At 42.7% G+C, this 20,369-nt stretch overlaps 1 protein-coding gene across 8 annotated transcripts in view; it reads left to right on the forward strand.

Annotated features, from left to right (window-relative positions):
• The window catches only part of MAD1L1 (mitotic arrest deficient 1 like 1), a 346,624-nt gene that overhangs the window by 146,984 nt on the left and 179,271 nt on the right, over positions 1–20,369 (forward strand). For all 8 annotated transcript variants that reach the window (XM_014870221.2, XM_088174320.1, XM_088174318.1 and 5 more), the window contains one exon: positions 19,872–19,928. In XM_014870221.2, the coding sequence (XP_014725707.2) occupies positions 19,872–19,928 (57 nt within the window). The remainder of the gene's footprint in view (positions 1–19,871; positions 19,929–20,369) is intronic.

Here is a 20,369-nt window from a genome sequence, read left to right on the forward strand (position 1 = left end):
TTTTCACTACAGGGAGATTTTTTGCAGCTATTTTTAGTGTGTGGATGCTTTGACAGTTTAAGAATGGCTTTAAGTCAGCAGTTTCTAGGGACCACAGCTAACTGGAAGAACCTCCATCATTCTCAGGAATGACAATGTCCTGTCACCAACTTGCAAAGGGGGAATCATTAAGACAACTTCTCCAGCCTGGGAAAAGCTGCCTTGTGGACAAGCCCTCAGAAAAATACCCCCAGCTGCAAACACACCAGCAGCCTCAAGGACACTTTTACCTCTTGGCTGTGCATTGAAGTGCAGGGACAGAAAAGCATTTTCCAGCTCTTGTGTGCTTCAAGTGCAGTAAGGACAGGGATAGACAATTGTAATTGTTGTCACCTCCTGCTGAAAGTCACGCTCCTGGTGCAGAGGCAGTCAGTGACACCCTGCCCCTTGTTCTCTTGCTGGGTCACATCTTGATTCTGTCATGTGAAGATGTGCAGTAATGATAAATATAACCTGTGTTAGCAGTGCAGGGAGTTCAGAGTGGACTCTGGCTGTCTGAGTGCTTCAAGCCTTCAGGAATCACACCCAGTCCAGGTGAGACTGTGCTGATATCATCGTCCTGCTGTCCAGGTTTGATGCTCGGAGGATGTGGGAATGCTCCTGTACTCAGGCTCTAAGTACTCACTTCAGCCCTGGCAGATTGATAGATGCCAGCTACAGAAAGATCTTCCCTTCTTCCCAACAATGCTCCACTTAAAATGCTCTTGGTATGAACAAATCCTCCTTTTCTGGTGATGTTATGAATAACCAAGCACAAAAGAGGCTTGACCTAAGGAATTTGGATTAGCTTCAGATGTCCCTGGCTATAGGAAACAGAGAAACAGATGAACTGTGTCTAAATTCCTACAGAAGACTTAAAATTGGGTTCTTTCTTAGTGATGTATTGGAAGGAGCCGATAACTGAGGTGCAGTTATGAGTCACATTCACCACAATAGAACAGGGGAGAGCGTTTCATGCGATGCTGAGAGCTTTAAAATGCTTTACCCTGGAGAGCCTGCATGCCTGTGCTGAGAGATACAGGCTCTGCAATTAGATGTCTTTAGGTAGAGGAGGAGGAAATAGGAATACATTTGAAGTGGGAGCAGTGGCCCCATCCACAGCAAAAGCCTTGCATAAAAGAGCTCCTGTGCAATGTGGTGCAAATCCCCTCCTGCTGCAAGGTGCAGCTGGGGAGCAGGGGCTGAACAGGGACACAGGCAGAGCACAGACATGTCTCTTCCCTCTGAGGCAGAAGACAGCAAAAGGCAAATTAAGTATCTTTGGGGAATGGATGAGGAATGGATAACTTCTAGCTGTTCAGAGGGAAGGCTTTGAAAGTGGAGAAACATGTTCTTTTGTTGGTCTCCATCACTTGCTGCTGCAGGCAGTGTGGAGGGATGAATAGGAGGCAGTAGAAAGGTTGCTGTGCAAATTCTTCTAGAACTCGCACAATTTTCCAGTGTTGCTTTCCACAGTTGCAGAATTATTTGGTTTTCTGCAATGTTAGAGAAACATTCAACGTTAAGAGTACTGCTTCCTGTGTCTGATGTGGAGATTTATGAATCTCTTCCAAGGTGGGAAGTGTGGTGATCTGAGACAGCAGTGGTCTGATCCTCAGGCACTGTGCAGCACCAGCCCATGGCACTGCTGTGCCACACATCTGCTTTGCCCTGGGCAGCAATGGCCCAAGTTCCCCAACAGCTGCCAAGGTTATGGTCTCTTTCTGGAATGAGGTGATCTCCTGGGAGGCAGTGCCACCTCCTCCAGAGCACTTGCAGCCCAGAATTCCCTGGAGTGGGTGGCACATGTTCATGTGGCTCAACCACCAGATAAATATTTTGGTGCCTGGTGCCTGAGTCTTTAGGAAAATGGGAGAACTGGCCATTTGACCAGTTGCTCTCCAGACTAAAATCTGGGCTTGCCTTATGTTTCCCAGAGGGGCTCTCAGGCCAGTGCTTCTCATCTCTTGATCTCTGTCAGTGAATCAATCAGGCTCAGGCCAGTAATGTCTCCTGTTTGTTAGAGCTGCTGCTTAGGCAACTTCTCACATCAATGAAACCTTTACCAGCCCATGGAAACCAAGCAGTTTTGGGGAGAAAGCTTTTATTTTTTTCAGGAAATATTTATTTCCTAAGATTACACATCAGGATAATGTTTTACACAGAAATTTTACTGTTCCCTAGCTCTGAGTTGTATTAATGAGATTAAACAGCTCTCTTCTGGGAGTCTTGAGATGTTCTGAGTTGTTGAGATTTGTTGATTTTTATAATCATTGGATTTGAATTCTGTGATTTGTAGTGCTTCATTTCAGAATAATTGCATAATCACTGTGCAATTTAAGATTTAAAGTATGTAGTTGTAAATGTTTTCGTGTCATCTTTTAATTCATGATGATGGTGACCTGCAAGAGCAAATTATATTTTTAATTATTATTTTCTGTTTGAAAACATCCTGTAAAGATTCCAAGGGTTTCCTGTAGGGCCTCCACACAGGCTCAGCACAGTTGTGCTCACTGCATTTCTGTGGGGTCCAGCTGCAGAGTTTTGTTGAAATCCTATTACCAAATAGTTATAACATATAAACAGAAAACATGCTTTGAGAAAACAACACCAACACAAGCTTGTTCCCATGCTCTCCTGGATCCCAGCACTCCTGCTCTTTGCAGTTTGCAAGGATTGTAAGATCCACTTTAACGTGCTTAATACTTTGGTTATTGTGGCAATTAGAACAACAGTAGTTGCTGTCTTGGTTTTCTTTTTGAAGCCCATTGATTCTTTATTTTGGCTTTAATTAGAAGTAGTAGAAGAGTTGTTTCTTCAGGGAACTAATTAGTCTTAAAAGCCTGGTTCAGTAGTACCTGAGCATTTTGTCGAATGGGGCCTAAATGCAAGTGCCAATTGCAGTTGTTTTGTTTCAGAACATCCATAATTGTTCGCCCTTAGTCCCTTCTCCCCATTACAGGTCCTGTTTGCTCCCATCTGTTCACCCAGCCTTTCACCATGGCCTGGGCTGTCCAGAGGCTGCAGCACCTCCATTTCCTCAGCCTGGTTTGTGTTCAGGTTATGAATTTGAGCACAGCACCATTGCCAATCAAAACTTGAACAGAATTCAAAGGAAGGTGCCTGGATTTTTCTCTTTATTTTTCTCTTTTTCTTTTTCACTTCAGTGTGACCTGCCTGCTAATATTTGGATAAGGCTGGGAGCAGAGTAAGTGAAAAACCCAGCTGATAGCAGTTCTCACCATGCTGTGAATAAAAACTAAGCTGTTGATATAGATCTCCTCTGTCCAGGGGTGGTCCAGGTAAATTGTAAGGAACGATTCTGCTTTCTCAGAGTCTTTGCAATTTATCTATTTGCTTTAATCAGTGTTAATGTCAAATGTGCTTTGATGGTGCTAAAAGCTTTTCAGCAAAACAAACTGAAAGTCCAGAGTTGTGGAGAAAGCCATGTTCTCCTTGTAATGCAAGCTGTAATATTTTTCTTTTGAATTTAATTTATGCAGTTTAATAAAACAGGCAGTGCTGTAGAACACATGTGCCATGAATCCAGCTGTGGTGACAGTATCAGTATATATGGCTATGAAATGCATGGCACATCGATTTGACATATTGATGTGATTTATGGTTTCAATTTGTTTAAAAAGCTCTAATGGCTGCAGCTTTGACAGATGTATGCTCAGATTTCTAGTTCTGTTCGAGCCCATATTAAAAACACAACTGGTTCTTGGCTTTAGACATTGATTTTTATCTGTTCTGTGTTCCTCTGCCTGTTCCACACGTCAGACTCCCAAATGTGAGTTTTTGTGGCATCAACTTCACTTCTTTTTGGAAAATCGTAGAGATAGGTTTAGCAACTCTTCCAAGAATCAGCTTTCCAATGAAAATGAACTAAGTATTTTTGATTTTTAAAGGAAATCAACAAGAAGCCTGACAGATTATGTTACGGTATTAATGGTGTATAAAAGCCCAATGAGATACTCAGAAACCATGAATGTGATCAGAGTAATTACTTTGTAGAGGTTATTTTAAGTAGAATATCATGTGCAATGGGAGAGGGTTTGAGGCTTCTTTGTATAAAGGTTACCACTGTACATTATTTATATACAGAAAGAAATGATGAGTGTCTGTATGTGTATTAATTATTGAAGTGTTTCTTGAGAGCCTGCAAACTCTGAATTTTTTTATAAAATCTAGGCTGTGCAGTGCAGTTGGGAACTGACCTGATGGTTGAGACCCTAAACCAGTGATCTTTGTGGCAGATACTATTGCTAAGCCAACTGTTACCAGCCCTACCTTTTGGCAACTCTATTCTGAGTACTCTCAATTTTATTAACATATGGAGGCCAAGTTCTTCACTTTCTGGTTTATTCCCTTTTAGAAGAGGTCATTTCATGTTTCATGAGTGAAATCACCTGATCAACCCCTAATATCTCAAATACTCAGATAAAATATGTGCTCTTCTGACCTCCATGGATCTAGTTCCACCTTAGCAAAATCAGGTGCTGTTCCTGAAGTGTTCTGTGACCTTTTGCATGAAGGAAGGTGATAGGGACAGCAGGAGTGATGTCTGCAGTGACAACCCCTGCTCCTCTGGGTGGGAACATGCCAGCAGTGACTAATGTTCATCAGCTATTTGCCTTGCACACGTGTGAGAGCCCCTCCAGTTGCAGAATACTGAAATGAGAGGCCCCCATTCCTCAAAGAGCCCTGGTCTGGAGTAGCTGGTACCATCCCCAGCACTGCTCCTGCGAGGAGGGGATGGATGCTGCCCTTCCTGCTCCAGGGGATTGCTCTGTACCCTGTGCTTAAAGATCATCTGAGTGTTCTTAATTGTCTCTCAGCTGCAGCATGGCAGCCTGCAGAGATGCTGAAAAGAGAGGAGTTGTTGGCATTATGGATGGTATTTATTTAGAGCTGCTCATTGTGCTTGGCAGAGGCTGCCTGGGGGGGGCCTGTGATGAGTGCAAAACTACCTATGCAGATGGATTTAATTCCTGGCAATGTGTACAGCTGTATGAAATACACGGTGAGTCTCAAATTCTTTTGACATACGTGGTACCAAACACATCCAAGCTTGTTTGAAAGTGTCAGTTAATTATTTTTATGTATTATTACTCTCAAAAGGCACACAATGTAAATACACATGTACACATATATAAGTGTTCCTAGGAAAGCATGTCTAAAGAGCTCTGGATGAATGAATTTACACTCTCAAAACAATAATGTCCCAGGCTAATTCTACAGGCTTTTTATTGCTTTGCTGTTTAGGTCGATTTTTGAAGACAGTAGGTGAGACCATCACAGCTGTATAGAGAAATTACATTTATTTTCCCAGTGCAGCATGACCTTATCGTTCATAAGTGGCATTTCCTTTCAGGATAATGAGCACCTTTTTATTTAGGCCAGGCAATATCCACAGGCCTTGTATCCAATTCCTACAGCCCATCGACACTGCACACATTACTGCAATTATTGTGGAGATTATTTTCTGTTACATTCCACTTGCTCTTTGGATTATGCTTTTTTCTGACCAGCGAAGGGGACTGAGGAAAGGAAAGGTCACACTCAAGTCTTCATGAATATCTGGAGGCTGCTGCATGCACAAATACCACTCCTACAGCAAATGTACATTTATTCAGCCTTCCTCTGTGGCCTCTTGCACCAAAAGTGAGTCACTATTTTGGCATGTATCAGCCTGGGACAAACGAGCTGGTGTTGCCCTGGGGTCAGGCACTTTTAGGCAGAAGTGTAGCTTCTGCTAGGTTAAGAAGAAAGAAAAATGATGCTAAAAAACACAAGTATTGACAACTCTTACTCTTAAGTATTTATGTGAGGGAGCTCTCATCATGCTCCATGGTGCTTTGCCACCAGAAGCTTCTGGAGCAGAGCTCCCAGCCCTGAGCATCCCCCTGTGCCACGGAGGAGTGGTTCAACACAGCCTGTACCTGTGTGGCAGGAGCTAATAACTGAGATTATCTTGGCACATGTCCTGACTTCTTCCCTTCCCCTGCCAGATGGAGATCTCTCATGTTTCTGCAGCCCAGTTTTGCTCAACAGGCATTCAGGAGCAAGGAGTCTCAAAGGTTTCTAATGGGATCATCAGGCACTTTCACCTTTTGCCTTGTCAGGCTGCATTTGCTGGAGCAAGAAGCAATTGTGAGTTGTTGGATTGCTTTCCTGAAATGAGTTGCTGTTTGGTTCACTCAGAGAAGACAAACACCCATATCTCAGAAATATCATCCTGTCTGGCATCTTTGGCAGCCTCAGCAGAAGGGCCAAGGGAAACAAATGGACCATGTGTAAGATAAAATTGCAGTGCTCCCTCTGGAGTTAATTCTTTCAGCCCAAAACTGAGCAGGAGTGATGGGGCAACATCTGGAAACATTCCCTTCTGTTCCTGCTGCTCAGTTCCATGGATAAACAAAGGGCTGCAGCCCTGGCTCGATTAACCCTGCACTTTTCCCTCTCCTGTAGGATCTTACAGTGAGAATTAAACTGATGATTGGCAAACACAGACTGTGTACCAGGCATGTGCAGTGCAAGGATGTTCTTTGCTTGCTCTGATCTTGTCTCTGCAGGGGTTTTTCTTGGACCTCTTGCATACCCTTTCCAAGATTTTATTTTAAGTAGGGTAAGATATTAACTGCTGAAGTTGAAAAATTTGGATTTCAAGCCATTTTGATAGCTTGCTCCTCCTTCCTACAGGAGGAAACAATTAATTTTGAGAAAGCTGCAAATCTGTGCAGAGCTGACATGGGATCAGCCTCCATCCCCATGGAGGAGAAGGCTCTGTGAAGGTCCTGGGCTGCTCAAGGACATGATCTGCCATGGAAGAAAGAAAGAAAATATTTTGCAGGATTGGAAAAGGTCTTTAAAGCTAGTCAGACTCCTTAGGAAGGGAAACCAGAAGGTTTTCTGCACCTTGAATGATTCTGTGAGAGCCTCCTTCAGGCTTTGAAAGAAGGAGCATAAGATTAAGAGGAGTAATTAAAAAGGATGCCAGAAAGCTGGAGACTGGGATGTTGTGGGCAGTCAGACTAGCTGTGGGAGAGAGGAGGAGAGAGAGCAGACAGTTGGAACAAGAGCTGTGAAATAAGCTCCAGCTATTTTGAGAAGTGATTATTCAATATTTAAAAAGTAGTTTATTAGAAGTTTCCCTGTAAATGCTTTTCAGAAACTGGATCCTCTCTGGGTGTGACTCAGATTCCTCCAGCTCTGGTGTTCATTGACACAAGTATTTTCACTTCTGTTATGATGTGGATGACTGCTTAACTTTAATAGTTTTGAGGCCACTCCTATTTTGGATGGCTTTTGGCACAAGAGAGCTGCAGAAACACTTCCAGTGCTTTTCTTTAATGGCTGCACTTCATATGTTCAATCTAACATGTAGGAAAGACTAAAAATTAGTCCAAGGTGGCCCACAGAAGCTTGATTTTGCAGTTACTGATAACATAAAAGCCTTCTTCAAGTTGTGGGTGTGAGGGGACTTTGAGGGCATCCCTAGCCCCAAGTCTGTGCCAGTTCCCATCCCTGATCCTCCACTGCTCTGGAGAACCAGAGGCAGAAAGGTATTTGCACATTTTGTATATTTGAATGTCTTCATGTTTCCTTATCCCTTCTTCCCACACCCCATCTTTTTCTGTTTCTTTATATTTTTACCACATTTCTTCTACCTCGTCAGCCACCTCCTTCCCAACAGACCATTAAGCAATAACAAGAGAAAACAAAAAAACCCCCTTGCTGTTCCCTTCAAGTGCTTGCCTTGCATTTGCTGCCTATTTATAGCTGATTCATTTAAACCACAGTGGCAGTCAGTCAGAAATGTGGTGAATCCTTCTTTCAAGAGCATGCCAAGAAAGGATCTTTTTAGTTTGCTTGCTTTATTTATGATTTTTGCTGGAGCCTCTACAGTGTGCCTAAATTCCATTGGGATTTATTTATTTTGAATAAATTCTCAGATAAAAGTAGAAGAGTTTTGTTCCTTTTCATAGAAGTTACAGGAGCATGACCATGGTATGCAGGGATGTTTGATTTTATTTGAGGGTATTTTACACCTTTTTTTTCTTCCAGTTGGAATCTTGGATGATTTCTTACTTTTTCAGTGTAAGGAATGTCTTTGGATAGAGAGACTCTTCTGGGTTTTTTTCCTTCCAGTCTTTTTCCCTGAAACTTCAGGCACATTCTGCCTCTAATCTGTTTTTAGTATAAACCTGATGGGGTAAAATATCATAACTGGTCATTATGACTGTCCATGTGGCCTTGCAAAGGTTCATGTGATCTTTGAGCTTTGGTTTCTCCTTTTATTGAACAGCTTGGTGCTAATCTGCTTCAGCCCTGCATGGGGTTTTTACTGGTGTGTCCCAAACAAGGAGCTGTGGGTGAGACACTTGTACACCACAGGTGAGAGGTTGCACAAGACCCACGTTAATAAACTCAGCTGGACTTCTGCTGGCTCTGTGGGACATTCTGAGATATGGAACACTGCCAGGATTTCTGAAGTGTCTGCAAGGAAGGCTGGGAGCCACTGATTTATGCAATACCTGGAAATGGAAGTGCTACATTTCTTCCAGGGGAGATCATCTTTGCTGTGGGGATGTCTGAGTTGGGAAAAGATACTGGGCAATTTTCTTTCAATATTGCAAATCACTCGTAAAGATGAAGGTTGTTTTTGCAGCTAGTTGTTTGAAACTGGTCTCTGTATTTGCCAGAGCCTCTGCAAAAAAGGTTTTAGCAGCAGGAGCTATACTAGTTTGGGGTTTTCCCCCTTTTTTGTTGTCCCCTTACTGCCCTTCGATTTTATGCCATGATACCCTGGCAGGATGAGGCAGAGTCAGCTGGAGGGCTGGCTCAGAAAACAGATCTGAAATTCCTAAAGAAACTCCTGCTTGGCCTCAAACATGAATATACCCTCTGTGTCAAAGAGTCTCTGCTAACCTCGCCTTGGTGCAAATGGTACAGGAAAATGAAGGTACAGGCTGAAGAAGGACAATTACCCTGTTTGTTTTTCCATCTCACTGCCCATGGTAGGATTTGATTCTGTGCTCTGGACCCTCCTAGGTCAGTTGTGTTTAGAGCAGCCAGCACAGATCAGCTGTGCTAAGCACACTGACATTTGGAAATCCCTGTCTGGAAGGGGAATTGAGCAATGAGCTTCTGCTAATTATAATAGCTATGTTTAAAATGGGATGTTTGCTTTATTCAGCAAAATCCAACTATGCACCCAGACTGGAGGCTGGAAATGCTCTGGCAGCAGAGGAGACAGGTCCTCAACACACACATTCCCAGGGCAGAAGCAAGGGCAAGGCAAGCATTGCTTTGCCAGAGCAAACATTGCACAATCTTGTCCTGGGGGTGGATATTGTTACCTAGCAACTTCCAAGAGCGTTTGAAATTTGCTGGAGACCCTCCGAGGTTTAGGCACTCTCCCCACTGTTCTGCTGGATGCCAAAACCATGCAGGCTGTAATTTCCCAAGCCAAGGATAGTGCTGGCTGAAACTCCTCCTTGACCTTTATTTGAGCTGGGACAACCTATGCAGTAGTGCTGAGAGCTAGAACAGAAACCAAACTTGATTTAACAAAAAAAAAAGTTTGATTTAAACACAGATCTTCACTTCCCAAGGTTGTTTTCTGGCTGGCTCACAAAAGTTGCACAAGGAGGTGTGCCCACATGCCTGAGGACTCCTGTTGGGAATTTGTTTGTGGGGATAACAGATATCGTTAGGGACAGAGCTCACAGCACCATTAAAGACATCTTTTCTGAGCTCTCACCAACATCACCAGCTGCCAACAGCCTTGGGCAGCTTGAAGGAAGGCACTGGCCCACTCAGGGGTGTAAGGTGAGTGTAAGTTGTTCAGTAGCCTTGTTTTAGCAGTTAAAAGGTTATCAAAAATGACTCTGATATTAGGGAACTTGAATAAGAAAACGATAACTGTGCCACTGATTAACTTAGGATAGTCTTTGTTTCATCCAGCTCTGACCACAGATCATCTTTCTGGGCTCTCATGCATACCCCACACCCTCTTCCTCACTTTCATTTGAGGCAGAGGCTTTCCATGCATACTGAATTTTTATTCAGGTTCTAACTCTATTGTAAGCCTTTTTTTAGCTCTCCCATGTACTAGAGTTCCTCTCCAAAGACACTGGCCATCCACTCCTCTCTTCAGAAGCACTGACACCCTAAGGCTATGGGCTGTAGGGCCCTCTCCTTTCTTGGCAAACGGGAATATTTTCCAGGTATTCAGCTGTCAGCTCAGTGGAAAGAAAATGTTGCTTTATGGTTGGTCGACTGACAATAACTCTTTATCCCTTTAAATTAAAAGTGACACACTCACATAAATCATTATAACAGTGCTGTGAGCAAACACGGTGCCTGGGTCCAGAGGAGTTATGAGATGACAGTGAATTGGGGTGAATACCCTTATTCTTGACTTTGAGAAGTGCAGTGACAATGAATCACTCCTAGTGATGAGATGCAGCAGTGCTGACTCATTGGGCTGAAATTAGAAGGGCTTTTTTAGGTAGAGATGTAATTCCACCATTTTTTCTGATGAATGGATGAGAGTGAACATTTTTGATGGCTAATTTACAGATTTCATGAATTAAATGCTGTTTCTTTCCCTCCAGCTATCAAACCTAGTTGGAGGTAACTTGATGGGGAGAACTTGGATCCAGGGAGGTTATCCTGGCAAAAATGCACAGGAAGGAGTTGACATTTTGGTAGATGCTGGGGGTCACATTGCCACCATTCTAGTTTTAGGGATTTTCTTTTTCTGGATTTGGTGAGTACTGATGTTTGTATTCATCAGGAGAAAGCTTTAGAGCCTGAATTAATTCTGCTGATATCCTAAAGGATGAAAAAAAACCCTAAATAAATGAGCTGGGCTTAAAATTTTGCCAGAAAATTAAACAAAAGCACAAACACTTGTTCTCCCATCCTTCAACCAGCTTTTCCGTTACATCTAATGACAAGGGATTCTGTTCCCATTAGCTGCTGTGTCTTCTGTATGTCTCTAGCTCTGCTTCCCAGTTCCAGGAGTGTTAATACAACCTGAGAAAAACATAGTGCTCACCAGATCCCAGAATTGCTTACAGTACCTATTTTCAGATCCCCTAAACAGTCATGAATTAACAGATTCCAAATGTGCTTCATCTGTTTCAGGATTGGATACTGGTATCCCTTTATTTCACCTTCAGAGATTTGACCAACAGCACAGTGAAATTAATTCTCCTGATTGTTCTCCAGATACTTTGTATTTCTTTATCTATTTGCTATTTCCCTGTGCTGGTACTCTCCTAATGATTTTGACTTGCATTAATATATTAATAATCTGTTTTACTCCTGGCAAGAGATTTGTAGATGACCCTCAATACATAGATTTTATCTTTCTGCTGTTGGGTTGAAACTTTTGCTGGGGAGCAACAAAAGAGAAGGAACTTCCTGCTACATCTTCACACTCAGCTGCACCTCTGAGGCCACAAAGAGAATTTCAGTGGCAGAGGCTTCTCTGATGGGTGTTCCAGTGGTGGGGAATGACTCCTTTGGAGAGTCCATCAGCATCCCACAGGCACTTGTGTGTGTCCTGGAGATGCTGTGCTGGCTGACTGTGTCATGCTGGAAGCAATTGGCTTGGCAGAGTTTCATCAGTCAGGCTGCCCTTTGCTGTTGAGGAAGCAGCTGCAAACTCACATTTTTTGTTTGGCACTGTATTCTCTCCCCAGGGGACTGCAGCACCATTTGATTAGGATGGGGGGAAGGAGACCTATTACAAAAGTAGATTGTTCTCAGCAGAGCTGTGCTAATCTCTTGGTCTCTGTGCTCCTTCTTAGCAAGGTGCTGAATAAAAACACCAAGGGAAAACGGGGAGAGGAGTCTCTGGGTGTTGACCCTCAGCTGCAGCTCAGAGACTAAAACAACAAATGAATGCTCTTGTTTTGAGATATTTTTGCAAAACTAAGGTAGTTTGTTACCTGAGCCCCTGCCTCATTTTTAGCTGTTTCAGCCTGGCACAGGTCTGTCCAATCTCTAGGGACTCTGTATTTTTCCTTCTCCCAGTTTGCTTCTCCTCCTTCCCCAGCAGCATCTGCCTGAGAGATTATTTGAACGGTGTTGATGGAGTAGATTTAGAGAAGTTCAGGGTCTTTTTCCCTGAAAGTTTTACATTTTATTGCAGCTGTGAAGGTCACCTTTGCTTTGAGGATCAGGGAGATGAGGTTGCTGCCACCTCTGAACGTGTTGGTGCTGGAATTGTGCACTTATTATGGAGCTTGATCCTTTTAGTGCTGTGGCCCATCAGGTGTGGTTTGTGTCAACAGTGGCACCTTGTGCTCAGAGATTATCCTTTTTCAAAGGTTTTGGAAGGGTTTTACAGAGTCAGTATTATCTTTAGGTTAGAGAGGGAGAGAAAAGAAGGAGTTTCAGAGTTTGGTGCTTCACCCCACGTCCCAGTTGTTAGGCAGAGTGGGAACAAAAGCCAGGTTTCTGCTGCAGGGCTGTGCAGCTTACTTTAAGCTAGGTCAAGTAGTTTTCCAGGAATAAGGATGTGGACAATTTCTGCTTGGAATCCTGTCTTCATCTCATATCAGTTGTTCCAGAGTCACTTTGTTAACACCCTTTTCTCATAGTCTAACCAGGCAGAGTTTGGGGTTATTTCATTATAATAAGCTTACTGCCAAGAATTCTTGACGTTGCAAGTGATTGTGTCTCTTAAAGAGAAGGAGAGAGATTGGTCTGTCCTTGAGACTCAAGAGCTAGAGGAAGATGTGGTTATTAGCCCCTTGCCCAATAAATCTTGAGAGAGTGTTGAGAGGAGCCCATATCTTTGCTAGGGGAGATGTTTTCCCTGTTTTCAGTAATTATAGCGATGACTTTGGCGATTTTTCAATTTGCAGTTTCACTTTTTTTTTTTGTTTAGTGCCCAAGAGCTCTGCTTTATTCCTCCCTGATTTTGGTAATCAGCTGCTTTTTGTCTCTCACTGGGGGGCGGCATTTCCCTGCACAAATCCAGTACAAAACTGGTTTTCAGAGGAGGAGCAGCTCTTGTGTTTTTGGTGGAAAACACTCTCACTGCTCTGGACAAAGCAGTGGCCTTCAGCCCCTGGGTGTTGAGGTTTCCTGTGATGCCCTGGAGAACAAGTCCCTGGAGATGTGGGAAATCTGGCTTACAGGCATTCTTGTTTCCTGTCCTTGCTTGGGGTAAAATTAAGGACTAAATTACATGGAAAACGACATTAGCTGTGGCCTGAGACACATGCTTTTCATTGAGCTGCAAGCCTGTCCTCATAAATTATGTCAGTAAGAAATGGTCTCTGCTTTGCCTATTGCAGCTTTTCTGAGAGTTAGAGCAAGTGTGGTTTCACTGAATTTAAATTTTTGAAACACGTTCCAGAGTTGTTGGGGAATTTTCCTCTTCACTTTTGCATCAGACTGAGCCCCCTGCCACCTCCAATCCAGCTCCTGTGAGATAACATGGTATTCAGGGTGCTTTTGAGACAGCAGCAGAGTTTATTTGTAGCTGTTCTTTCCCATTTTATACAGGATGTGCATTTGATTTTATAACCAGGAGAACTTTCTTGACAACAGCAAAAAGGAACCTGTAAAGCAGCAAGGAAATTATTTAGCTATGGCTGGTACTAAACTGTCTTCCTGATTGTGATCTCAACTGATGCAATTTTGTGAAAGACTGGCAATTTCAACTACAAAGCATCAAAATACATTAAATTAGAAATGACCAGTTAGTTAAGAGTAATTCTGTAGTGCAGTTCAGAGGTGCAGAAACAATCCTGCACTGCTGCCCTTGGGCAATAATGGTGTGCAATGGGTTGAAGGCCACGAGTTTTGGCTGGCATGGGATAAATGGATATCTGACTTTAAAATAAACAGGGAAATGCCTGCATGAACTGTTGAAAGCTGAATCCCACGGGTGAGATTCCAGATTGAACACTAATGAAAACTTAATTTCAGTTCTCACAGTATTTTAATATGCAGGATCACAATATGCAAATAAAGTGAAGTCTGCCTGCAAGTGGCTGATGAGTTACTTCTGCTCAGTCTCTGCCACCCCCAGAAGTAATCTGTCTGTGGCTTTTGTGAAATCAAAGTTTTCCTTCTGTTTTCCCCACAAGTCAGAGCCTCATTCTTTGCTGAGAGGTAATTAGTGACTGCAAAGTTCTCTTCAGATTGTTCTCATCCTATTCCTGTGTTGTTCCATGTAACTCATCAGTGTGGTGCTTATGTTTCTACATTGGATTGAATTCTAATTGTTGCAGTCAGTGCTTTCCTTATCAGAACTGTCCTGGGAGTGCTGCCACGTTTTCAAGTTCCCTTCTGTATTTCAGCTGCAGCTTCAATGCACTTTATTTACTTTTTGTCTCCAGAATCTGATAGAAAAAGGTGATATTATGCTTTTTTTTTCTTTTCTTCCTTCTTCCCCAGCCTATGGCACCAGATAAGATGTTCTGGCTTGGACACTGTAGAGGTCACATCACACTTTAGCCATGCACTCAAGCCATCCAGCTTGAGCAAAGAGGATTCAGCTTCTGTCTTCTTTTGTGAGTGATCAGAGAAATAAGTAACTGTGAAATTACCCAGGGAATGGGGAGCAGCCAGCACAAGGAAACTGAAGTGATTTGGCATGTTAGAACATACAAGATTCTCTATTTCTGTGATCGGCAGCTGATATATCCTTGTACATTTAAATTGTGTGTTAACTTTCTCAAAGAGGAGAAGCAAGAATTTATCTTAGAAGTTAATTAATTTGAAATAGCTATTAATTAACATTATACCTAAATTTGCCAATTATCACACTTGACTTGGATTTGCATACAACTGTTGCATATAAAATACTTCTAAGGGTGTCTTGGGCTTCAGTGAGCTGTAAAAATGCCATTTTTTGCAGCTGTGTTCCAGCTCTGCCAGGCAAAGCCTCTTCCTCCTCTCCTTTCCTGCCGAGGTGTTGCCCTTCCAATGAGTGGCCTTCCTTCTGGGGACTCACACTTGGGATTTCTAGCTGTGAAAGCACAACCCCAGAATAGGCAGCTGTGTATGTTCTCAGGTATTTCCCCTGATGAGAAAGAGCAATTTTTATTCTTTCTAATTTGAGGCAGTGAATGTGCAGCTTGTTTCTCTCCTTTGTAGAGTACCAATGTTGTATTAATGTGACTGTTACGATAATCATGTTTTTTGATGAAAGCATAAGACTAAAATGATGTTTGCAAATGAAGGTTGTTTTGATTTATTCCTTGTATGCAGCACACCTAATTTTGCTTCCTGAAATCTTTGAAGCAAGCTTTTATTTTATGGTGCTGGCTGTTGCCACTGCTGTGCTCTACCTATGAGCTATTTAATGTGTCACATCGAGGAGTAAATTAATGCAGGTCCACAAAGTGAGCACTTCGATTTGCTAATTGCTTGTAGAGCAGAGGGTATTGTGTAAAGAAAGACTGTTCATTAGAGACTGAGTAGTTAATTTTTCCCTACAAATTGGGCTCACATTTGAGCTGCTTGCCCATCATTCAGGGCAGCCAGGTCACCATGAGCCCTGGGAGGGGAGTGGGGGCTCGGCATGCAATCAGTTTAACAGCTGTATTGTCACCACCACACTGCTCCAGTTTCCTTCCTTAAACCCTCCCTGACCAGCCTCCTCCAGTGCTCTCAGTGAAGGCTGACTTTTGGAAGGTACAGAAGACAAATTATTGATGCAGGGAAGCAAGTTAAACAATTCAGAAATGTCTCCTTGGAGCTGAGTTGGTTCCTCTCCTTGGAAACTGTTCCTGCTCCTCTTTCTGCAGGTTCCCAGTGAGGCTGGAGCACAGGTTCTTCTCTCCCTGCCATTCTCTTTGGAGGATGACAACCCACTGACAGTAGATTAGACTGTGTTGTCATGTAAGATGAATATTTGGAATTGACAAACCCTTTTTTGAAAGCTTAAAGTAATTGACTGAGTACTCAAGAGGATTTTTTTTCCCCTGCTTTGCTACTTGATTTTTCCCTTACCTGGTTGTGCTGACTTCAGTGGGTGAATTGCACTGTATTTGTATCTCTATTTGCATATCAGGTTTATTCATGCTCAGTGATCTGTGGGAATTTAACATGTGTCTTAAGTGAAGAGAATTTCCTTGGAGCTTTAGGTTAACTACTTTCAGTAGCCTGAATATCCAACAGAGAATTTTGTCCTGCTGAGAGATTCCTGAGGTACCACGGTGGATGTGATCAATGGAAAAGACCCTAACACAGAGCTGATCTGCTCAGAGAATCATGGAATGGTTGGGTTGGAAGGGACCTTAACAATCCTCTTTGTGTGGCCAGGGACACCAACCTTTGGGTTGCTCAGGGATCCATCCAGCCTGGCCTGGGACTCTGCCAGGGATGGGGCACCCTGTGCCAGGGCCTGCCCACCCTCCCAGGGAAGGTTGTTTTCCTCATGTCTGATTGAACCCTACTCTTTTCAGCTTGAAGCCATTCCCCCTTGTCCTGTCGTTACCCACGGGGCTTTTCCCAGAGCAGAACTCTGAGATGGGACTGGAAAATGACTCCAGCATGTGCTGGATTGCCACCACCCCATCCCCAACCCTCACATTGTCTGGATGTGGCCAGAGATGTGCACTGAGAAACCCAGCACTCATTCCCCAGAAGATACATTCCAAGAAACAACATAACACTGTTTTTTTTTTTTTTTAGGTCTTTTCTGGCAAATGCCTGGGGAATGGGAGCAGGGGCAGAGCAGGCAGCCGGGCACCAGGCCAGGGCTCTCTGCAGCTCCTCCCCAGCTCTGTGATTAAGTGACATGTGGGGATAAGTTCAGAGCCTCATTTCTCCTTCACAATTAAAAACGCGTGCATCTGTCATGCTGCTGGTGATTAGTTTGTATTTTCTTGTGGCCTAGAAGGAATATGGCAGTGAATCACTTTGCCAGCAGCTGTCCTCCAACAGCTGAGGGAGGTTCAATATTTGATTTAGGCTAATAAAACGTCTGGGATAGGGCTGATGTTTACAAACTGGACGTGATAAGGCATCCAGATCAGCTACATCACAGCCTGGCAAGTGCAGGCTCTGGGGACCCTGCTGAAAATTTGGGTTTTGTCTTGTGCTTCCCCAGCTGTCTGAGTAGGTGGGCAGGGACCCCACTCTGGGCTGTGAGTGCATCCAAGAGCATCAGTGAGCTGGGGAAGCCTCCTTGTTTCCAGCTTTGTCATTGTAACAGCCCTCAGTGCATTAAATATGTCCCTTTTGCTCTTCTGTGAGAGTTGCAGTCAAACCATATGTTTAAAAATCTTTTAATCTTCATAAATCATTTCTTCCAGCAGTCTAGTAAGTTTTTGTAGCTGCTCTCAGAATTCCCACTAGTTACTGGCTCTTTCCCTTTGAGATGAGCTGCCTAGAAATGAATGCAATGAAGAAAACCTACTTTGTGATTTAGCTCTTATCTGATTGCTTCTCCAAATCATATTGATCTGCTGTTGTTATGCTGCTGGCTTAGACTTGCTGTCCAGGTTTCTCTGTGTGCCTCTGTTGGCATAGCACCTTGAAATGGTTATTTTCCCCAAGCCATATCAAATCTTAGATAAATTATGGCATATTTCCTGCTTGTATTTTCAATTCTTCTCATCCCTTTGTACTATTTCTCTCTTGCCTAAAATGTTTTTTTCCAGCTTTTTCCTGAAGTAAAATGTGTTGGAGTCTTTGCTGTCCCTTTCTTCTGACTTTTAAAATATAATAACCTCCATAAAATGCTCTTATACTCATCTGGTTAAACAGGCTCCTAGGATTGCCTTAGTGTTGTAAATATATATTTATTTATAAATATTTATTTATATATCCAATAAATATTTACAGTGTGAGGGTGACCAAAGCTTGGCCCAGTGTGATGGGTTGATCCAGGCTGGGTGCCAGGTGCCCACCAAAACCACAGGGGATTGAGCTTTGAGGGGATTCCCACTCTTCCAGTGTGGGTTACTCTGAGATTCCAGAGTCTGTATGAAAAGGAGACTGAACAGAGACTTGACCCTCAAATTCAGGACTGATGGCTACTGTAAGAAAATACATGATTTTTAATGTAATTTTTAATTAAGTAATTCTTATATCTGGTTTAGAATAGGCTAGTGGTTCCCATCTAAAGGTCATCTTCATATAGAGAAAGCTAATAAATACACAGAACAGTTGGGGTAGTCTGTAACAAAAACTCTTCAGTCAGTCTTGGGGTGTTTTGCAGAGTTTATACCAGTACCTCTCCTAAATAACCTCTCTCAGGTCATGTTCTCTAATTCTTCCCCAAGCAACTCCTGGCTCCAGCCTGCAGCTGTCACTGTACCTGCTTCAGTAGCAGCAGGCAAAGTCTTTCCCAAGTGTCTGCAAATTTACAGTTCCCTGATGTTTCCACATCAAACTTGGTGATCATTTCACTTTTTCTCCTCACTTGCTTGTCCAGGCACTCCAGTTTTGGTTGGGGCTGGCATCTCCTGCAGTGTTTAATGAGTGTGTTTCACTCATTCTCCTGTGCCAGGTCCCAGGCTTGTATTAAAACCCTTTTCATCTTCTTTCAGTGTCTCTTCCTTAAATAATGTCACATCATCCCCAGCCCTGCACAGTAAGAAGCTGAAACTTTTTCAGTTTCCACTGAGCTGGGGCCAGCCAGTTCCCTTGGGCCAGGGGAATTTTGAACTGTTTGCTTGTTTGTTTGCAAAATGGAACTTCTGCTGTGCTGAACACTTAGACTGTATTTTTTTATTTATTTGTTTGCTTACATTTAGTGCAGTTAGCCTCCAAAGCTGAATGCTTTGCTTTTCATTGTAATAAACTGCTTGCTGTTTGTCTCTGGTTTGGATGTGGCACTCAAAAGACTCATTTCATGTGGTGAGAAGTTGAGAGACTCCAGAGGGTTTTAATGAATATTTGCTGGAAATGACACAAATCAGTTTGTAGGAAAGTTGTTTTTATTTCTTTTATTTGTTTACATTGTTTAAATTATCTTTTCTGTCATCAGTGACTATTTTTTGGGCTTTCTGCTAAGCAGAGAAAGGCTGATTGCAGCCTAGCAGAGTGATAGAAAATCAAGGCTATGGGAAGTAATAACACTCATGTATTATGTGTGGCTTCTCTTAACCATCTCCTAAATACCCATTTGGTTTAAATCCTTTTTCATGAACAAAAGTCTGTAAAAGATCCTTTTCTGAGTCAAGTTCCTGTTTCCCCACAGATTATGCCAGGATAACCAAAGGTATTTCTACTCTAGTTTGAGATCCTTTACATTTCAAATTTCCCTTTAAAAAAGAAAAAATGCTGCACTGGGATCTTTTCTCACAGAAATTCAGGAGATTTATGTTACAGAACAGATTTTCTTGATGTTTTACCAAAGCCTTTTGGAAGGCTTCCAAACCCAACCCTGGACCTCAGAAATTCAACAGAAATTTTTCTGTGAAGTTAGCTTGGAACACACACTCCTTTCAGGAGCTATGGAGCTAAACCTCCTCTTCTTCAAAGTTAAGAACTTCCCTTTGGGTGGGTTTTAGACCACTCCTTCTGCAGCTTCACAGAAATGGAGTGGAGGCACGGTCCTGGCTGGACCATGGGATTGAAATTTGGACTTGCTCATCTAGTGGCATTCTCTGCAATAAACCTGGTTTTTCTTGTGCATGCAGACTTCAGGCTCTCTGGGACAGGACAATCTCATGGCATGGGATGCTGACAGGACAGAACCAAACACTTATAATTCCTTCTCAATGTCATGAAAATCATGGTGCCATATGTGATTTTTTTCTTTGGGAGGGTGGGGTCAGGGAAGGGGCCAAGAGTCTTATTAAACTTCCAAAATTGCATCCTAGACTTAATTTTTTTTTTTTTTTTTCTGTGTCTTGAAGGCTCAGCTGTCTCAGGTTCTGGAAGAAGTGGGAAACCACAAGCAAAGAGCAGAGATGGTAAGTGTTCAATTTCTGCCTTTTTTTCTTTCCCCTGGTTGTTTTATAGAGCAGTAATATGCAAAGTTCAGTTCATTTAAACAGTGGATCAGTTCCAAATATTCAGAAATGAACAGCAAATAAACATTGCAGAAGTTGTGTCTTGGCACTCCCTGTCTCCATACTCACCTGGAAAAAGTGTTGGATGAGATCTAGTGGTCTGTCTTCCTTTTTTATGGCAATTCCTTTTGTCCTTAGCAGTTCTAGATCAGAAGCAAGCATTTAATTTCATACTGAATTAACTCCTTTCTTTAGGGGCCTTTGATTCAGTCTCAAGTGTTCAAAGGACGGGCAGATGAGATACAAGAGAATTACCACAAACTATATTTTTATAATATCTGTTAATTTTCTGCTGGCTTCGTCCATTTTATTGGCACTTCCCTCAAGGACCAAAAATAATAA

Source organism: Sturnus vulgaris, chromosome 16 (genome assembly GCF_052056855.1).
Source record: "Sturnus vulgaris isolate bStuVul1 chromosome 16, bStuVul1.hap1, whole genome shotgun sequence".
In the NCBI taxonomy this organism is placed as follows: domain Eukaryota; kingdom Metazoa; phylum Chordata; class Aves; order Passeriformes; family Sturnidae; genus Sturnus; species Sturnus vulgaris.